Here is a 19416-nt window from a genome sequence, read left to right on the forward strand (position 1 = left end):
TCTTTAGAAATTTCACATTGGTACCTTCTTTGCATTTTGTTAAATTTGCAGTGAAAGTGTTCATAAAACGAACATGTGCTGGGTCATCATCTGAGACTTCTATAACATGAAATATATGGCAGAATGCAGGTAAAACAGAGCAGGAGAGATACAATTCTCCCCCAGGGAGTTCGGTCACAAATTTAATCAACACATTTTTTTTAACAAGCGTCATCAGCATGGAAGCACGTCCTCTGGATCAATGGCCAAAGCATGAAGAGGCATATGAACCTTTAGCACATCTGGCACGTAAATATCTTGTGATGCCAGCTACAACAGTGCCATGCGAATGCCTGTTCTTTCAGGTGACATTGTAATTAAGAAGTGGGAAGCATTATCTCCTGTAAATGTAAACAAACTTGTTTCTCTTAGTGATTGGCTGAACAATATATAGGACTGAATGGACTTGCAGGCTCTAAAGTTTTACATTGTTTTGTTTTTGAGTGCAGTTATGTAACAAACAGAAAAAAACAACTTACGTATGTAAATTGCACTTTCATGATAGAGAGATTGCACTACAGTACTTGTATGAGGGGACTTGAAAAATACTGTTTCTTTTCTTTATTTGTGCAAATATATTTTGTTTATTTGTAATCAAAAATATAAAGTGAGCTCTGTACACTTTGTGTTATAATTGAAATTGATATATTTGAAAATGTAGAAAACCATCCAAAAATACGAAATACATTTCAATTGATATGCTATTGTTTAGCAGTGTGATTAATCACGATTAATTTTTTAAATTGCGGTTCATTTTTTGTAGTTAATCATGTGAGTTAACTGTGATTAAGCAACAGCCCTAATTCAAACCAGCTGGACCCATTTAGGAAGGGCAGACCCTATGCTTTTTAGCAAAACGATTTATAATTTTCCTCATTCTGTCCCTCCAGAAATAGTCCCTCTTACTTCCATGTAGTTTAGTGGAGAAAAAAAGATTTCTTCCCCATCTCCCCAAACAAACCTATTCCTAGATTTTAAATATGGCAGGTGTGCAATAGAGGGCTGGGGTGGGAGAGAACAGGTGGCTGCTGCTGAGAAAAGGGGAGAAACTAAGAGCAACACCATCTTCAGCACCTCTCTTCCACTTGTGTGAGGCCTCTCCATGTGGCTTCTCTTCTCTTTTGACAAAGCGCAGTACATGCAGTCACCATGGGGACAGGGTCATCATTTATGAACAAAACTGACATGCAATGAATCTTTCACCTTTCTGTTTATGCTATGGACATAAGAAGGAGGTAGACACTTCAAAAAGTCTCCAAGCAGGAAAGCTGTAATGAAGAAATGTAAAGGTTGACATGAGATTGATTAAAAAAAAAAAAGCCCTAAACATGTATATATTTTTTATAAAATGTAGGTAAAAGACATGATAAGGATATTTAGTTCAAATACAATTTACACTACCAGAGCACATTAAGGCCATGCTCCTGCACAGCATTTGCATCTGAGCAGTACCAGTCAGTTAAATGGGACTGCTCACATCCATTAGCACCTAGCCATGGTGACTGGAATTCTATAAACAGGACCCAGGTATACCACACTTTATTTCACGGTCACAGACTAACACTGAATTCACACCTTGCCAGAAAACTGTGCTTCTGAGTCTAGATTCAGAAGGGGGACTTAGGCATCTAAGCATAGGTGCTGGAACTAGCGGTGCTGGGGCTGCTGCCGTACCCCCTGGCTTGAAGTAGTTTCCATTATATGTAGGCTTTACAATTTGGTTCAATGGCTCACAGCACCCCACTCCCCATAAAAATTGTTCCAGCACCTCTGCACCTAAGTGCCTATTAAGTCCAACATTGGCATTTACACAACCAACCCTCAGACCCCAAGGGACTTTAGAAGCCTACAGGGTTAGGTGCCAACTATGTTTTTACCTTAAAATCCCAGACGTGCCTAAATTTCAGTGGCTGGGCACAAACACTGTCACCTAAGTCCTGATGATGTCCAGCAGCTCACTACCTAGCTCATGGCTAAATCTTGGTGGGATTCACAAACCAGGTTCTCCCTCCCTCTCTTGCTTTGGGACCCAATCCAGTAGGCATGCTCTGAATAAGCCTACATTTGCTGGAAGAGGTGGCCCCCTTGTACCCAGTGTGGGATATGGGGGTTTGAATCCCCACTCTGTCTGATATGGAGCAAGGACTTGAACCCAGGTCTCTCACATAAGTGCCCTAACCACTGGGCTGTTGAGTATTCCAGAGTGGATCTCTCTGTCTCCCCTGTTGAAACTGTTCCATTGTGTATGTATGGCTAGTCATTTCACCAAAGAGAGAGAATAGCTCCACACACACACAATTGACACTTCCCTCAATCTGCCCCTCCTCCCCTCAGTTTATCCTGGAGAAATACCTTTAAAATTAATCTAGCAGAATGGAAATAACCAAATAGAAATGGTGAAAGCTCTATAAACGTAAATAGTGCTTCATTTTATGTATTTGCACAGGAAGATATATAAAGAACAATGGACACTTAAAATTTGTGCAGATTTACCTTTGCAAAAAATTAACATTAGTATGATATTCCCATGCTATTTCACAGGCAGAATTGTGTTGATTTTAGTAATGGTGATGGCCACTGCACACAGATAGCCAAGTTATAAAAGATCTTGTGCAGTGTTGTTGTAGCCGTGTTGGTCCCAGAATATTAAAGACACGAGATGGGTGAGGTAATATCTTTTACTGAGCGAACTGCTGTTGGTGAGAGAGAGAACCTTTCAGAGCTGAAGAGTTCAGTATAGTTTGAAAGCTTCTATCACCGTTAGAAGTTGGCCCAACAAAAGCTATTAACTCACTCACCTTGTCTCTTTTGTTGGTATCATAACCACAAGAGCAAAGCTTGAAAGATATCTCCAGCCATATTCACAGTTTTCCTGTGAAAAGACCCCATTGAAGTCAATAGGAAAATGGTTTATTTGGAGATATTACTAAGCACTCTAGTCAGCACTGTGGTAAAGTCAATGGACTCCATGCAGGCACAGATTCCTGACTGCATGGAACTATTTAGGATCCAGGTCTTATATAGTCCCAGTCAACATAGGATTTACCCAATGAAAACAATAAAAAAAAGAGTGGTAGGGGGATTTAATCCCAATATAAATGGGAACCATTTTCAAATTCAGAGTTCAATTTATTGTGAATGAATGCATTACATTTTTAAACACTTCCTTAAATCCCTGAAAGGTGTGTACTTATACTCCTGTAGAAGATGAGCCATTATACATATTCAAGATAATTCATTGTAATGTCGGAATATAAGGTTACAGGACACCTTATTCCAACAAAAAAGAGTGAATTCACTAGAGATATTGTAAATGGCAACATTTCAAAACAGAGTTAAATAGGTTTGTATAAAACTGATTACTTAAAACATACTTAAAGAAAAGCTACATGTTGAGGCAAGTGGTCCCATGTATTAAATCTAAATGTTTCTAAATATGGGACTCAGTCCTATACCACTAATTCATGACCATTCATCATGAGCTAGATTTTCCACCTCTTACCCACACACTGGTGAACACTGTCATGAGTGGTGGAGATTACCCATAGGAATAAGAAGTGCATAATCAAGCTTCATGTAATTAACAGCTTTAGGACTGGGCCCTTGATGTATAAGACTTCACTTAATTCCCCCTCAGATTAGGTCTTCTACCCCATCCTACTGTGATGTCAATGGTCCCAGTCTTCAACTTTCATGATCTGCAGACCCATAATTCCCACATGCACATCACAATCACAATACCTATTAAATGAGTCAGAAGAAGCCATGTTTTCCAGTTCCCATAATCAGGTTTATACCACTATACCTTTATTTTTTTCCAAATGAACTATTAGCCCTTAGCCTAGGAATGCCGCATGTTTGTGTTTTCCCCAGGAGCCACACCACTCACCTTTGGTAGTCGTGGAGCTGTATCATGACACTGTGGTCATCATTTCATAGTGACACTACATACTCAAGTAGTCCTTTATCACAATGCCCAAGATACATGTGGGCCTCTGCAGGATGTGCAACAGACTCTTGAATGAAGTGACAGTGGACAATTTCTTTCTTACTTCGATTTACAAAAAAAATCACGAAACCAATAGCAATAGTAGAATTGCACAATACCAAACATTTGGGTATTTCAGAGGCCAGCAATTAAACAACTTATCATGAAATTTCTTTTTATTTACGTTAGTTCTCATATGGTTTCTGTTTTCATGAGTGCCTCATTTACCCTCGCACAATATTCCGTGAGGTAGGGAAGTACTATTATTCCTATTCTACAGGTTGAAAACCAAGTCACTGAGAGACTAAGTAACTTGTCCAAGCTCATACAAGAAGCCTGTGGTGCAGCAAGAAATTGAAGCCATTTACTAATTCCCACGCTAATTCCCTAACTACTTGATCCCCCTACCTCCCCTCTGTGCTGCTAACCTGAGAGAAAAGAATGCTAGCACTTCACCCCCTTGGTGTGAGTCTTCACTGCTCATTCATAGATCCCTGTACTGCTCATTATTTACCAATAATATTAAGTGTCTAAATTCTTATCAGTTCTTATCAGTTTAAGGTAATCAGTTTAAGGTAATGTGCCTTAAAGATTCTGGGACGACCACAGAATTCACTGTAAATAAGCAAACAGGTATATACAGCATAAAACATTTTGTCAAGCAGATAATAAAAATGAACATAATGTAAATAATATGCTACAAAGAATATTCCTTTATAAGTAGATGGTATTCTACAGGTTTCAGAGTAGCAGCCGTGTTAGTTTGTATTCACAAAAAGAAAAGGAGGACTTGTGGCACCTTAGAGACTACCAAATTTATTTGAGCATAAGCTTTCGTGAGCTACAGCTCACTTCATCAGATGCCTTCAGTGGAAAATACAGTGGGGAGATTTATATACATAGAGAACATGAAACAATGGGTGTTACCATACACACTGTAACGAGAGTGATCACTTAAGGTGAGCTATTACCAGCAGGAGAGCAGGGGACGGAGGGGTCCTTTTGTAGTGATAATCAAGGTGGGCCGTTTCCAGCAGTTGACAAGAACGTCTGAGGAACAGTGGGGGGTGAGGGAGAATAAACATGGGGAAATAGTTTTACTTTGTGTAATGACCCATCCACTCCCAGTCTCTATTCAAGCCTAAGTTAATTGTATCCAGTTTGCAAATTAATTCCAATTCAGCAGTCTCTCGTTGGAGTCTGTTTTTGAAGATTTTGGTGAAGAATTGCAACTTTTAGGTCTGTAATCAAGTGACCAAAGAGATTGAAGTGTTCTCTGACTGGTTTTTAAATGTTATAATTCTTGACGTCTGATTTGTGTCCATTTATTCTTTTACGTAGAGACTGTCCAGTTTGGCCAATGTACATGGCAGAGAGGCATTGCTGGCACATGGCGGCATATATCACATTGGTGGATGTGCAGGTGAACAAGCCTCTGATAGTGTGGCTGATGTGATTAGGCCCTATGATGGTGTCTCCTGAATAGATATGTGGACACTGTTGGCAACGGGCTTTGTTGCAAGGATAGGTTCCTGGGTTAGTAGTTCTGTTGTGTGGTTGCTGGTGAGTATTTGCTTCAGGTTGGGGGGCTGTCTGTAAGCAAGTACTGGCCTGTCTCCCACGGTCTGTGAGAGTGATGGATCTTCCTTCAGGATAGGTTGTAGATCCCTGATGATGCGTTGGAGAGGTTTTAGGTGGGGGCTGAAGGTGACGGCTAGTGGCGTTCTGTTATTTTCTTTGTTGGGCTTATTCTATAGGAAGGCTCCAAAGCACTACATCTTACAATGTTGTTGTGGTGTTTTGGACCCTTAATGGAGAATACTTTTTTATAAAATAGGGGCTGTACCAATAAAATTGAAAGTGTTTTGATTTACACCACACAAAATTCTGTGTCTTTTATCTCACATAAAGGTTTGCTCTAAATTCCTGTGGATGTAATTATTTACATAATGTATGATCTTTTCGGTGAGAACCAGAAGCATGTCAGGAGCTGTTGCAAGCATAATTAAAACTCTACTATTCAGAAATATATAACAAACATCACAAGCATACATCACATCACACTATGAAACATATACCTCACAATGTGTGTGATGTACGCATTTCACTAAGTCATGCTATATGTTGAATAACGTATTGCCCACTGACACAGATACATTCACATTGATGTATGAACTGCTGGGCGAAGTAAATACTGTTAATCAGAGAGTTGTGATTTTCAGCCCCAACCCTGCCCCCAGTTTGGCCCCCTTAGCCACCGGTTTGTCCTCAGTCTGGGGATACATTAGCCTGCTGGAAGTATGTGGTAAACCTTAGGTTTTCACTTATGTTTTTTGTTTAATGTACATTGTGAGAAAACACGTTTTTAACTAAGATGTTCCACTCTCTCAATTTGCAACAGTTAAATAATGAGAAAATCAAATCTCCCTAAGCCTTACTCTCTAGAATAGTTATTGGGGGGTCTTCTATTTGGAGCCCCTCTTCTCTACTTTGCAATTGTGCTGTTTTAGAAATAGACTTCCTTTTGTGCATTCCATTTCCCAGAGAAGGCAGGGATTATTAGCTCCAAAACTAAGCCAAGAGTGTGTGTCAGACTTTTTTGCCCATTTTAACATCCCATATTGATTTTTTATTTTTATGGTTTTTTATGTTTTTTTATTTTTATCTATTGTTTTGATATTTTTATGCTTCAGCACACCCCATCATCTTTTGGTACAGATATTTAGCAATAACATTATATTATATATATAAAGTTTAATTAGATCAAGTTGACAGTTGTGAATGGGTATTCCATAACAGCATATGAAGCAAACAAACTAATGTTAACTCACTTCTACCACGATCCAGTAGGTCAAACTCATCTGCTTCATCAATTTACATGGAGATTGCCACAGGACCATGGTAAATTTAGCTATGGAAATTATGTTATTTTATATTATGTGTACTGTACCTTTAAATAGCTAAAGACTATTTATAGACAAGCAGCCATCTCATGTTCTGGCAGAGGAGACACACAAACATATCATGCTCCCTAATGGGGACTTTACTTTTGTTCCTTCTTTGTGGTCTTTGATTAATATAAAAGTCACTTATGCTGAAAGTATATCTTTGTATATGGAAAAACATATAAAGATTAACACTGACTATCTTGCAGCTCATGCTGTTTTATGCAAGGCTGATAACTTTGTTAGCTATCCCCATCAGTGATCCGTGGACAAGGAGCATTCTTTCCTTCTCTTGCATTATCACCAATAACAAAAATGCTACAGGCCCAATTATACCCTCAGTAACATCCATACAAGCCCAAAAGGTAATGAGGCCTCAGATGGCTAGCTGAGAACACAATGGTTTCTACAGCCATTAAAGAAAAACTTAATTTGTAGGATCATTAGTGCTAGCAATGATGCATGGGAATAACCTACTGGTCTCTCAGAGCAAAAGCTCCATTTGCAGAGGTGACAGATAGCTAATGATATCTGAGCTGGTGTTATTGGGATGACAAACATAGAAACATCAAAATGGGGGGTCATTTTTCAGACTAGAACCACACTTTAAACAGGGTTGAGAAGGTCTTTGCTAAAGTTGGCACTGAGCTGACATTAATACTTATACCAGTTGATTCAATACCTCCCTATTAAGGAGGTTCCAATTGAGGCAACTCCAGTTTCATTCAGTACCTCTGATTACCTGGCTTACTATTTATTTCAATTATTAGTTTATATTTAATTTAAAAAACTGAACAGTACAAGTTAATTTTTTATATAAGAAAATACTTATGGAATATTCATTCATATCCGTTGATAAAAGGCAAGTGGCTTTTGGATACAAGGCAGGTGGTCATACTGATTTTCTTAGGATACAGGAGCTGGTAGAGGATGTATAGGGCTGATCATGGAGCTCTAAGAGGGTGACAGGAAATTACCCCTTCACCTAGTCTGAGAGGGTGGGAGATACTGCTTTTGTCACTGCTTTTTTTTTTTTTTTTTTTTTTAAAAAAGATGCGAGAGGCTGTAAGGCGCAATCATCAGATGACTGGAGTTCCAGTAGCATCAACACTTCTGATGAAGCTGAAAAAGAGGTTCTAGACTTTGTTAGCTGGAAAGTGAAATTATTTAGGTGTTGTAAGGAACAGGTTAGGTCCTTGGAGTCTGCATAGGGAGGAAGCAGTTGCTAGGCACAGAGTGAAATGTAGCATTTCTGTTAATTTGGAAATAATGAGAGGAAATATAAAAATACTTTACACCTTTAATAACACATTCAGACCATACTAAACCAAATGAAGTAGTTTAGACATTCACATCAACGTTACCATCTGTGCAGATAGTGCAGTATTTCAGCTATATCAAATACTATGCCTGTAACAAGTGACAAGGGGCAAAAATGGTAGAGAGACTGTCGCAGCAAGGCAAGATCATGATTATATTATCCTGCTGCTGTATACCAAGTAAACTTCCAGTTTAAAGAAACAAACTGACGAGGAAACAGTGAAAGTCAAATTTGATTTGACACTTGTCACACTTACTTTTTTAAACTTTTCATAGATTCTAAGATCTGAAGGAACTATTATGATCATCTTGTCTGACTTCCTGCACAATACATTTCATTCTGTAATTCACCCCATAATTCTACATCAAGCCCATAACTCCTAATTGAGCTGGAGCATCTTTTAGAAAGACATCCAGTCTTGACTCAGAAACTTCAAGTGATGGAGAATCCACCACATTCCTAAATAAGTTGTTCCAATGAATAATTTATATCTTATTTTTAGTCTGAGTTTGTCTAGCTTTAACTTCCAGGCACTGGATCTGGTTATACTTTTGCCTGCTGTACTGGATTGAAGAGCCTTCTACTATCAGAACCTTTTCCCCATAGACCACAATGAAGTCACCACTTAGCCTGCTCTTGAATAAACTAAATAGAATGGCTTCTCACTGTGAGGCAGGTTCTCCAGACCATTCACGTAGAACTCTTTTCTGAACTCTGTCCAATTTGTATTTTTAAAGTGTCAACACCCGAACTGAAAACAGTATTCCAGTAACTGTCTCACTAATAAAAAGAACCTTAGAGACTAACACATTTATTTGGGCATAAGCTTTTGTGGACTAAAACCCACTTCATCAGATGCATGGAGTGGAAAATACAGTAGGAAGATATTACACACACACACACACACACACACACACACACACACACACACACACAGAGAGCGAGCGAACATGAAAAGATGAAGGTTGCATACCAACTCAAACAGTGGTGTCAACTGTTTAAAATGCGCGACCCTAATTACCACTACAAAAGTGATTTTTCCTCCTGCTGATAATAGCCCACTGTAATTGATTTGTCTCTTTAGAGTTGGTAAGGCAACCCCCATCTTTTCATGTTCTCTGTATATCTGTCTATCTTCCTACTGTACTTTCTACTCCAGGCATTTGATGAAGTGGGTTTTAGCCCACAAAAAGCTCAAATAAATTTGTTAGTCTCTAAGGTGCCACAAGTACTCCTCATTGTTTTTGCTGATACAGACTAACACGGCTACCACTCTGAAACATGTCTCACTGTTATACACAGTGGTAATACCACCTCTTCCTTACTTCTACTCTATATTCCTCTGCTTATACATCCAAGGATCACACTAGCTTTAGCCACCACATTGCATTGACACATTATGTTCAGTTGATTACTTACTGTGGCCCCAAGCATTTTTTCTGAAGTACTGCTTTCCAAAATACAATTCCCCATCCTGTGAGACCTACATTTTTTGTTCATAATGGTATTTATGACCTTACATACCTTTGGCTCCCCTTTAGCTGTGTGAAAAACAGCAAACAAAAACACCGTGTTTTTTTCAAGGTTCAAGTGAACCCAGTTTACCAAACAATCCAGATTGCTCTGTAGAACTGAGCTGTCATTATTTATCGCTTCACAAATTTGTCACCTGAAAATTTTACCAAAAATGATGCTATCACTGATGGAAATATTAAATAGCACCAGATCAAGAACGCATTCCTGGATGCACCCCACTAAAAACACCCCCTTAGATGCCTCCCTATTTACAATTAATAGCTGATAGATATTAAAAAGTAAGTTTTTAATCCACTAATAGATCTATGGATTTTGTATAGTGGTATTTATTAATATCAGAATATACATGAGATAGTCATTTGACTTACAGGAATCTATGTAGAACATGTCAGTATAGTTACTATATTAATAGTTACCTCTATCAATTAAATTTCGAAAGTCATAAAAAATAGTTTGTCAAGACGTATTTGACATAAAACCAGCATGATTGCATCAATTATGCTACCATTCTTTATTATTTTTTTTTTCTTTTACTGATTGCATCCCATATCAGCCTTTCCATGGTTTTGCCTTGGATCAAATGTCAAGATAATGTAGGCTTTTTTTAAGTATTGGCACAACATTAGCTTTTTTCCAGTCTCTAGACTTCCCCAATGTTCCAAGATTTGTCAAGAATTAACATTAATTACTCAGACAGTTCTTCAGCCAATTTTTTAAACTCTTGAATGCGGGTTATCTAGTTCTGTAGATTTAAAAATGTGTAGCTTTACACATAAAATATTAAATTCATATCAGTTTCCAAATTATTTTGTCAGTTTTTCTGATATTTTTAGCAATAGTTGAGAATAGAAGTCATTTCTGCACACAACCTAGTACTTCTTGGTCCAGATACACCAAACAGTACAGTAATGCCATGACGCCCATAAATTGCTCTGGCAGTCACATGACTATTGTATTTTCCTTCCATGCATTAAATGAACTTGGGAGTTTGAGAAGTTGTATCACCACAGATACAGTTCTAGTTAATATCGTTTATGAAATGTATTTAAATAAAAAATGAAAATATGCATATTTTCTCTTACTTGTATTAGTTTATCTTTTTGCACTCATCCTACAACTCAAATGGATTCTAAAGTTTAAAATGTACCCACACTGGTGAACACTCTGAATAGTGACGATTACCCTTAACAAGGAAAGGTGCATAGTCAAGCTCCACGTGATTAAAAGCTTTAGGACTGGGCCCAGGATGTGTAAGACTTCCCTTAATTCCCTCACAGATTAAGTCTGCAACCTCATCCTAGTGTGATGTCAATGGTCCCAGTCATCAACCTTCATGATTTAATTTTATAATAAATCCTATCTAATTTAGAAATATTTCAGTTTGTCACCTCTCACTCATCATGTTTCATGATCAAGAAACTTTATCACTATTCTTATTTCCTTTACTATCTGTTGCCCTAGACTGTACTCCCTCCAATTTAGCTATGTATTTCTTCAGCTGTACTGCATTAATTAACTCAGCATCATTTAAACTATACATAGCTCAGATATTATTTTACACTTCCATTATTTTACACTTCATATTTCACCTCTTGACTTGATGCCTGATCTATCAAAATTATCCTGCAATACAGCTACCTCCCGTGTTTCTTAACCACTTTCTTCATTTTAGGCTCATCTGCAAATTGAGATATTACACATTATAGCTTTGACTAAATCAATTTATTTACTGTGGGGCTTCATTCCTTGCCAGATTCCACAGACCACACACTTCTGACTCAAATTCTTTTTACCTGCTAGCCATTTATTCACTCACTTTAATAAGCTACGTGACTCACCTTTAGAAAGTTTATACAATAATCCATAATTTCAGACAGACACAGATAAAGAATTTCCACTTTTAGGGAGGAGTTGCTATCAGTGGTTCCTGAATGGTGGCATATGGATCACTGGTGGTCTTCGAAGTACTTTATTGTGATCAGTGGAGAGATGGCCACTTGATCACTGCTAGAAGCAGCTGAAAACAGGACCACCGAGAAGCCTCCTGTAACCTTGAGGCAAAATTTTGGTATGTGTGAAACGCTTTACTGAAAGGAGATTAAAAGACTAGCACTCCCTCTCAATGCCAGAAAAAGAATGAATTCATAGGAGAGGAACCAAAGTGAATAAGGAAATCTCCCTAGACCCTCCCTCCCCCCCAGTTAAGAGACTGAAAGAACAAAACATTTTTTAGCTAACAAGTGTGGGAGGAAAAGAACAACTGCCTTTAAGTCTATAAAAAGTGAAAATGCAAGGACAAAGAGGAATGATTTAGTGTGGTTGAATGGACCTGCCAAGTCCCGAGCAAAAGCACATTTTATACATCTAAATAAATAATAGGTGCTACATCTTGGCAAGGGGGTAGACTAGATGATCCTCATAGTCCCTTTTAACCCTACGATTCTAAGTTTGAAATAGGACAAAACTGAGCAAATTAATACATATGTTGAATGCAAGGAAACAGACACCTAACAATGAGGTCTATTGCCACTGTAAAATAGCCCCCAAGGGAGCAAGAGAAGCCCTTGCTTCATTTAAAACTCAAACGGATAAAACTGATAATGCAGCAAGACAAACAATCCTGCAGTGGAAGATGGATAGATAAGATGACTTACATCTCTTCCACCTCTCATTTCTATTCTTTCATTTTCTGCTTCTCGCATCATTCCAAATGGCTATATGCACCACACCAGTAGTTTGATTAACTAAGACAACTAAGATTTACAGTCTCCGTCTAAAACTAATTAAAGAGAGCCAGGGTTGTGGTTTCTCTCTTAGCCAAACAGATTGCCACGTAGGAGCCACAAGCTTGAGAGCAACCTCAACGCACATGTGTTTAGCAGGCAAAACGGGAATTCCATATCACTTTCAAAATCTATTGAAAAATATGCAAGTCTTTTTATCTTCAAGTACCCTCTAGTGGCTGTTCAAGGTTACAATTGCTTCAGAGCAACCCAATAGTTGGCTCTGAAAGAATAACAGGTATTTATTTTTCTGGTTGTGAATTTTAATCAAAGGAGTACTCGTTTAACTGTTCTAGAATGTTTTTGTATTTATTGGAAGACATCATTCCATAAATAAGGAGTTATAACCTTGGGTATTATACCAGTTTTCTAAAAATGTAGTAATTATCACTAAAATAATTCATTTGGAAACAGATTTAGAACACACCTATTCATAAACCTTCAGAATTCTGATCATCTAAACACAGACACATTTAATTAATCAACACATTTGCATAAATTAGAGTTGGTTGCAACTTGATTAGCTGAAATCAAAGAATTTTGATTTAGCTTTCAATATGAAAAAAATACCGAGTTTATTAAAACATCCTAAAGAGAACAAAAATTATGCATGCAGAGGATGTAGCCACACTTTTGGGTAGCATATATTAGCAAGCAGCCAAATTTACAATCACATATTAATAGATCAGCAGGCTGCAGATAATTCTTTAGTATTCCTTCATGTTAATAACAAGGGAAGTTATTTGGTAGAGGAACTTGATTAAGCCTTTGCCCATCCCTAAACAGAGCTGTTTGGCAAACCTCCTTTCCCATACAGGGCAGATGTCAGTGCATGGGTGGGATGGAGACTCAGTATCCTTCTTCCCATTATTGTGGTAGTAAGTCCTCTTCAGGAGAGCCACTTCCTGTGATTACTTTGTGACAGTTGTAAAAATGTCCCGAAGCTGTGTTGCATTTCTTTTGATGGAACAGTGACGATACAGCAGATGAAGCAGGGGACCAGGAGCACAAGTGGAAGCAGGCTTACAGTAGGCTTTAGCCATCCAACATCTATTTCCACGGAACTGAAAGAGTCAATAGCTGGGTCACTCTCTTTCTGCTGTTACTGGTGGGTGAGAGCTGCCAGGGACATTTTCCCAAGCATATTATAGCTTTCGTGAAAATATGAAACAATTAAGAAAAAGCTGAGAAGCATGTGTCTTGCTATTGCTAAAGGAAAAAATCAGACATTTTATTAAAAAAATAGTTCAAGAAATGCAGTTGTATCAGATACTCACATAGCTTAAGGTGTGAGAGACTATATGCTATGACAATACATCTTCTACCTTGTGTGCAACTGTTTATATAGGTTACTTATGAGACAAAACACTATAAAATACTTGCCTGAAGTGAGGCATAAGAGAGACACTACGCATTCAAAGTAAAGACTTCACAACATGTAAGAGTAAACTGCACATAATAGAGATGAACATTATGTCAGACGTAAACTAAATCCCTGTGCACATGTGCAATAAATATCCCTCCTAATAAAGGGAAGCTAAATCCTCAATACAGCATTCAGAGCAATGGAGAGTGATGCAGTTCACAAGGCATGAAATAATGTCCTTTCATATGTGGCAACCAAGGAGCTCTGCAGCAGGAAAGATGGCTCTATTCTACAGATGGCACATGCAAAATTATTTCCATACCACAAATGACACAATGAAGAAAGAATTACGTGGCTGAAAAGCCTATGTAGCTCTTCTTTTATGCAAGTCATCTGCATCATTTTGTACATAAATGCACAGAATAAAATACATTCATAGGCAGTAATGTACAATTCTCTTCAGCATGTCCATGGGCATGGTTTCTGAAGATTATCAGAGCCCTTTTCCTTTCTGAAGGCCAGCAGTCCTACGCATCAGTGGCTGCTTACCATTCATCCCCACGCTTGAGATTTGCAGTAATGCAGTACAAGTTTGCCATCACTTCCAAAACACTACAGGGGGAAAGAAAAGGGAATGGAGAAAGAGAAAAGCAACAAGGGGTTAGATTACCAATGAAGCAGTCCATTCATGAATTAAACTATTACTATTGGACAAATGCATCATGAAACAGTGTCACCTGTTATTAATATATTTATGTGTGTTATCCATGATGTGACAAATTTATGATGTCACCACTTTGGGCATGGCAGGCATATAGCAGATTTAAAAAGGCAGACAAGGGTACAGACAGATTCTACTAAACAAATATTAAGAAAGAATAACACTCAAAACTAAAGTCACCTCATAGAGTGTCCCAACTTCCTGGTCTGGAGAAGGAGCAAAGGACTGATTCACATATATAAACTGTGAGGGAAGAAAACAGAAAGTGAAAAAATCTGCCTGGGGAGTTATCTTCCTACCTATGAGGAGCACTTTTTCAAACCTGTGCCCCTGGCAGGGATATGGTGAAGGCTACCTTCTGTTCACCATATTTACCTCTCTTTACACCTTGAAAATTCTGCATCAGAGCCACCATTATTTAGGGAGAGAGGTACTGCATGGAACCTACCAATTCTGTTCTTTAACTGGCCAACAGGGTCTTTGCTGGAACAATGTGAGACACCCCCGCTTCCCCAGAGTCTGAGCATGCTACCCATTTGTACTAGGACCTGCAATCATGCACTTGTCTTGCACACTGCCATCAAGCCAATGGTCTGGTCCTCCCTCTTTTGCTTTGAATATCCAACACCAAGACCTCCTGTCTAGTATAAAATTTTTTACATCAAACATACCCATGGAAACTTTTATCTAGGGGTGAAAGTAACATAAAAGTGTTACCAGTAATTTCAGGGCCTCGGGTGGAAGGGGTGGGGCTGGGGATCAGCCTCCCGCAGCCAGCCCTTCTGCGCTGCCCAGCCCTCACTGCCCAGGGCTCCGGAAGTGATTTAAAAGACCCAGGGCTCCGGCTGCTGCTGCAGTAGCGGCAGCCAGGAGCCCCAAGCCCTTTTAAATCGCCGGGCCCTGGGGCAGCTGCCCCTTTTGCCGCCCCTTCTAGTGAAGGCCTGCTAAATCAACAGCAGAGCGCTCTCCAGTTGACTTCCTTACTCCACCTCTCTGAGAAGAGTAAGGTAAGTTGATGGAAGAGCATCTCCCATCGACGCAGTGCAGCGAAGACACTGCGGTAAGTCGACCTAAGCTATGTTAACTCCTTTTACATGATTCATGTAGCTGGAGTAGTGTAACTTAGGTCGATTTACCCCGCTAGTGTAGACAAGACCTAAGTGCTGAAAACGTCTAAGTTTATTAAAAGAAAACCAGGAACTGGCCTCCAGGGGAACAGGAGTGTCTGAGACTGATGGTAAGACCATAGATGTATGTATCTATATTATTATTAATCATTTGTATTACTATAGTGCCTGGGAGCCCTAGGACCTTGGTGTGCTAGGCACTATACAATTGCATAAGGAAAATGCAATAGCTTTTATTTAATATAAGGGTTTTGAGATTTTTTCCTGTATGCACTACAGTGATTTGTGTTTTCCTTATGTTTTATTATATATGTATTTCACTTCCTTCACTTATTTAGACAGCTGAATTTGTGCTTAGCCTAGCTAGGCTAACCTCATCCTAGGGCAGTGGTCCCCAACCTTTCTGTGGGAATAGCATATTCCTATTCCCAGGAGGCTGTGGCAGGCACCAGACACCCTGCTGCCGAAATGCCGCCGAGAAACGGCAACGCTTCTCGGCAGCATTTCGGTGGGCTGTTCTCTGGCGGCCACGCTCGGCGGCGGCATTTCGGCGGCGTGGTGTCCTGCAGGCACACACAACTGCCTCAGCAGGTGCCACTGCACCCACAGGCACTATGTTGGGGACCCCTGTCCTAGGGTGACCAGAAAGCAAGTGTGAAAAATCGGGACGCAGGTGTGGGGGGCTAATAGGTGCCTATATAAGACAAAGCCCCAAATATCAGGACTATCCCTATAAAATCGGGACATCTGGTCACCCTACCTCACCCCAATGTAGACCCATCTAGGTCAATGGAAAAATGCTTCTGGTGAGGTAGCTAACTTTGTTTTTGGAGCTGGTGTTCCTACACTGATGGAAAAAACCCCTTCCCTAGTGCAGGCTGCAGCTGCATTCTGGGGTGATGCTAACATAGCTTTGCAACCGTAGGGGCTCCAAGGTCAGGAAGTACTACCAGCCCCTTTTGTTCTCAGGTTCCCGGTGGAGAGTTCCCTTGTCACCATACAAAGCAAATTACACAATTAAGAAGCAGGCAACATGATGCCATCACGGACTGCAGCCTTGCCAGCTCCACACGCCCCGCACTTCAACACCCTTTTATTACCTGGCAAGTCTACAAGACACCAAGCAGCCCCAGTGCCCACCGCATCTTTCCCCGGCTCAGAGACTAAACAAGGCAAGGCACGTACCAGCTGCTCCGAGGCCACCAGCTTGAGGAACTTTTTGATGAAGTCAATGAGCCCCTGGATGGTGCGGGTCCTCTCCACGGCCCACTTCTTGTTCTTCATGATCGGCGTGTCCCCCACAGCCTTCAGCAGGACGTCAACTAGGGCGAAGGCAGAGACTGAGCGAAGGAAACCAGCCCCGCGCACCTGCCCGCCGCAGAGGCAGGAGCCCCGCCCCAAGGCACAGGCAGCCCGCCGCACCGACAGCGCAACAGCGACAGACCCCGCCCCGCCCCTTCGCGCCGGGACAAGCTATTGGCCGCTGTCCTGCGGGCCCACGCGCGGCCGGGAGATACCAAGGCGCCCGTACGACGGGACTGGAACATTTTCTCCTCTTCTCTCCCCCTCGTCCCGATCGTATCCTCTGCCTTTTTCTAATTGGTTAAACTAGCTGAAGTAGGCGGCTCATTCTTTCACCCGATTAGCCAATGCGCCTGGCAATCAGAGCGAACCCAGGATCTCGCCCCGCCCCCAGAGCAATAATTCCTTTTCCTATTACTTTTCTTCTTGGTGTCCTCGGCGGGTTCCTCGGTCACCGGGGAGCCGGCTGAAGGGGGAGCCGGCTCGGCAACCCCCACCGCAGTTCCCCCATTCGGGGGATCTTCTCCACACTCGCCTCGGCTACCATCCTGAGGAGAGAGCGGTAGCTGCTTCTCCACTTCCGCCATATTGCTTACAGGTAAGTAAGGGCGGACGTGACGTGACCCATATTAACTCCTGGCAGGGGCCACTGAGATCACGTGACCGAAGGGCACCATTCCCAGCGAATGTTGACAATCGCGATGAGCCGCACCGCCTTGTCAGGTGACTTCGTGTCACGTGGGCAGCGGGAGCTGTTCTGTTTCCGCTCTGGGCCCGAGTCGTGGGGGAGCTGCTGCTCGGGTGAAGGGGGAGGGGCAGAGCTCGCAGTGACCCGGCCGGCTGGAGCGGCCTCCTCCCGCCGCCTCACCATGATCAAAGCGATCCTCATCTTCAACAACCACGGCAAACCCCGGCTCTCCAAGTTCTACCAGCGCTATGTACGGGGGCGGGCGCTGGGCGCTGGGCGCGGCGGCGGGCGGGGGGTCTCTGTCTCTCTGAGATTGTCCCGCCCTAGGAGTGTGGCCAGTCCGGGGCCTCAGGAGGCTGTTGAGAGGCGGGGTGCGGATAGGGGCAGTAGCGAGGAGTGGGAAGGGCCGGGCAGTGGGTCTGTGCCGTGGGCTGCCTTCCCCATCAGGGTGCAGCCCCTGCTCTGGGGGACGGTGCAGTTATTAGCCCGCCGGAGCGCAGCTCAGAGGTGACCCCTTGTCACTCTGCCCGCTTCCCAGCACCCGCCGGCCTGAGCCATGGGTCCAGGCGACTCTTGTGCAGGGTGGCGGATGCAGGCTCCCTGTAGGCGGGCCGGCGACTTCTCGCTGGTAGGTGGTTGGGTGTTGGCGGGTCTTGGTATCAGCAGGCAATTGATGTGATCTGGGTCTCTTTGGGGTTGGTGGCCCATGTCTGACTTCAGGGCTTGTCTGCACTAGGAAGTCTTATTGTTTGAACTATACGAGTATAATTAAAGCAGTAACCCCCTAGTGTAGAAGCAGTAAAACGGGTATAAAAGTGCTTATACAAGTATGGTTTATTCTAGATTAGAAAGGGAAATAAATTATACCAGTGTTAGGTACCTTTGTACTGGTATAACTGCATCCATAGTGGGCTTAAAATGGTATCAGTGTAACGATAAAAATCACAACCGTATCTGACATACCCATATGGTAGTCCAGAGCTTAGAACTGTATCTACAACACAGTAGTTGATTATGGCACAGGCACTTCCAGTGCAAATTAGCCAAAATCATGCACCACCAATACTGAGGCTCCCAGTAACAGTGATTGATACTGAATATGTGATAAGCGAAGATGATTTTCCAGTACATTGCTTAGATGCAGACCTGGAACTGAGCTAAATACCTGATTCTGACCAGCTTTTAATTTTTTTGGGTGTGTGTCTAATTCATATCCAAACTTGGTAACTCAGGATCTCTTATAATTTGGGGTAAAAGGCAATGTTCCCTCTAATTTTTTACATCCATGTGCCGAATGAGTTCTATTATGTGCACCAATATGGAGGTGATGTGTGGTGGGGGTGGGGCCGAGGGGTTTGGGGTGTGGGAGGATGCTCAGGTCTAGGGCAGAGGGTTGGGCTTGGGGTGCAGGGGGGCGAGGGCTCTGGCTGGAGGTGTGGGCTCTGAGGATGAGGTTTTTGGGGTGCATACTGCCCCGGGGCTGCGGTGGAGAGAGAGGACTTAAAGGGAACTTAGGTAAGAGGATGTTGGGCAGACAGAGGATGGACACTGATAATAGGTTTCATGTTAAGGTTTGTAGTGAAACTATGGGTTTCTAGTA

The 19416-nt window shown here is 41.5% G+C and overlaps 2 protein-coding genes across 4 annotated transcripts in view; one reads left to right on the forward strand and one right to left on the reverse strand.

Moving 5' to 3' along the window:
- Positions 1–12900: 12900 nt before the first annotated feature.
- On the reverse strand, positions 12901–17720 carry ATG12 (autophagy related 12). Of its 3 annotated transcripts, none has more exons than XM_077817345.1 (5): positions 17547–17720; positions 17012–17148; positions 14880–14942; positions 14528–14590; positions 12901–13676 (listed from the first exon to the last, which is right to left on the reverse strand). In XM_077817345.1, the coding sequence occupies exons 1-4, from the start codon at positions 17713–17715 to the stop codon at positions 14531–14533; spliced, it is 429 nt and encodes a 142-aa protein (XP_077673471.1). In that variant the 5' UTR covers positions 17716–17720; the 3' UTR covers positions 12901–13676; positions 14528–14530. The 3 variants fall into 3 exon arrangements, with proteins under 3 accessions (XP_077673471.1, XP_077673470.1, XP_077673469.1); XM_077817344.1 differs by having other exon boundaries at positions 12901–13821; XM_077817343.1 differs by having other exon boundaries at positions 12901–14590.
- Positions 17721–17861: 141 nt separating this feature from the next.
- Positions 17862–19416, forward strand: part of AP3S1 (adaptor related protein complex 3 subunit sigma 1) — a 42057-nt gene continuing 40502 nt past the window's right edge. The window contains exon 1 of the mRNA XM_077817341.1: positions 17862–18066. Coding sequence (XP_077673467.1) covers positions 17998–18066 — 69 coding nt within the window. The 5' untranslated portion in view covers positions 17862–17997. The remainder of the gene's footprint in view (positions 18067–19416) is intronic.

The sequence above is a fragment of the Eretmochelys imbricata genome, chromosome 5 (genome assembly GCF_965152235.1).
Source record: "Eretmochelys imbricata isolate rEreImb1 chromosome 5, rEreImb1.hap1, whole genome shotgun sequence".
Taxonomy (NCBI): Eukaryota; Metazoa; Chordata; order Testudines; family Cheloniidae; genus Eretmochelys; species Eretmochelys imbricata.

Coding starts and splice junctions, on each gene's coding strand:
- ATG12 (XM_077817345.1), bottom strand. CDS start 17,715: ATGGCGGAAGTGGAGAAGCAGCTACCGCTCTCTCCTCAGGATGGTAGC. Junction 17,149..17,546: donor CGAGGACACCAAGAAGAAAA/GTAATAGGAAAA, acceptor CCTTCGCCCTAG/TTGACGTCCTGCTGAAGGCT. Junction 14,943..17,011: donor TGGTGGCCTCGGAGCAGCTG/GTACGTGCCTTG, acceptor CTTCCCTCACAG/TTTATATATGTGAATCAGTC.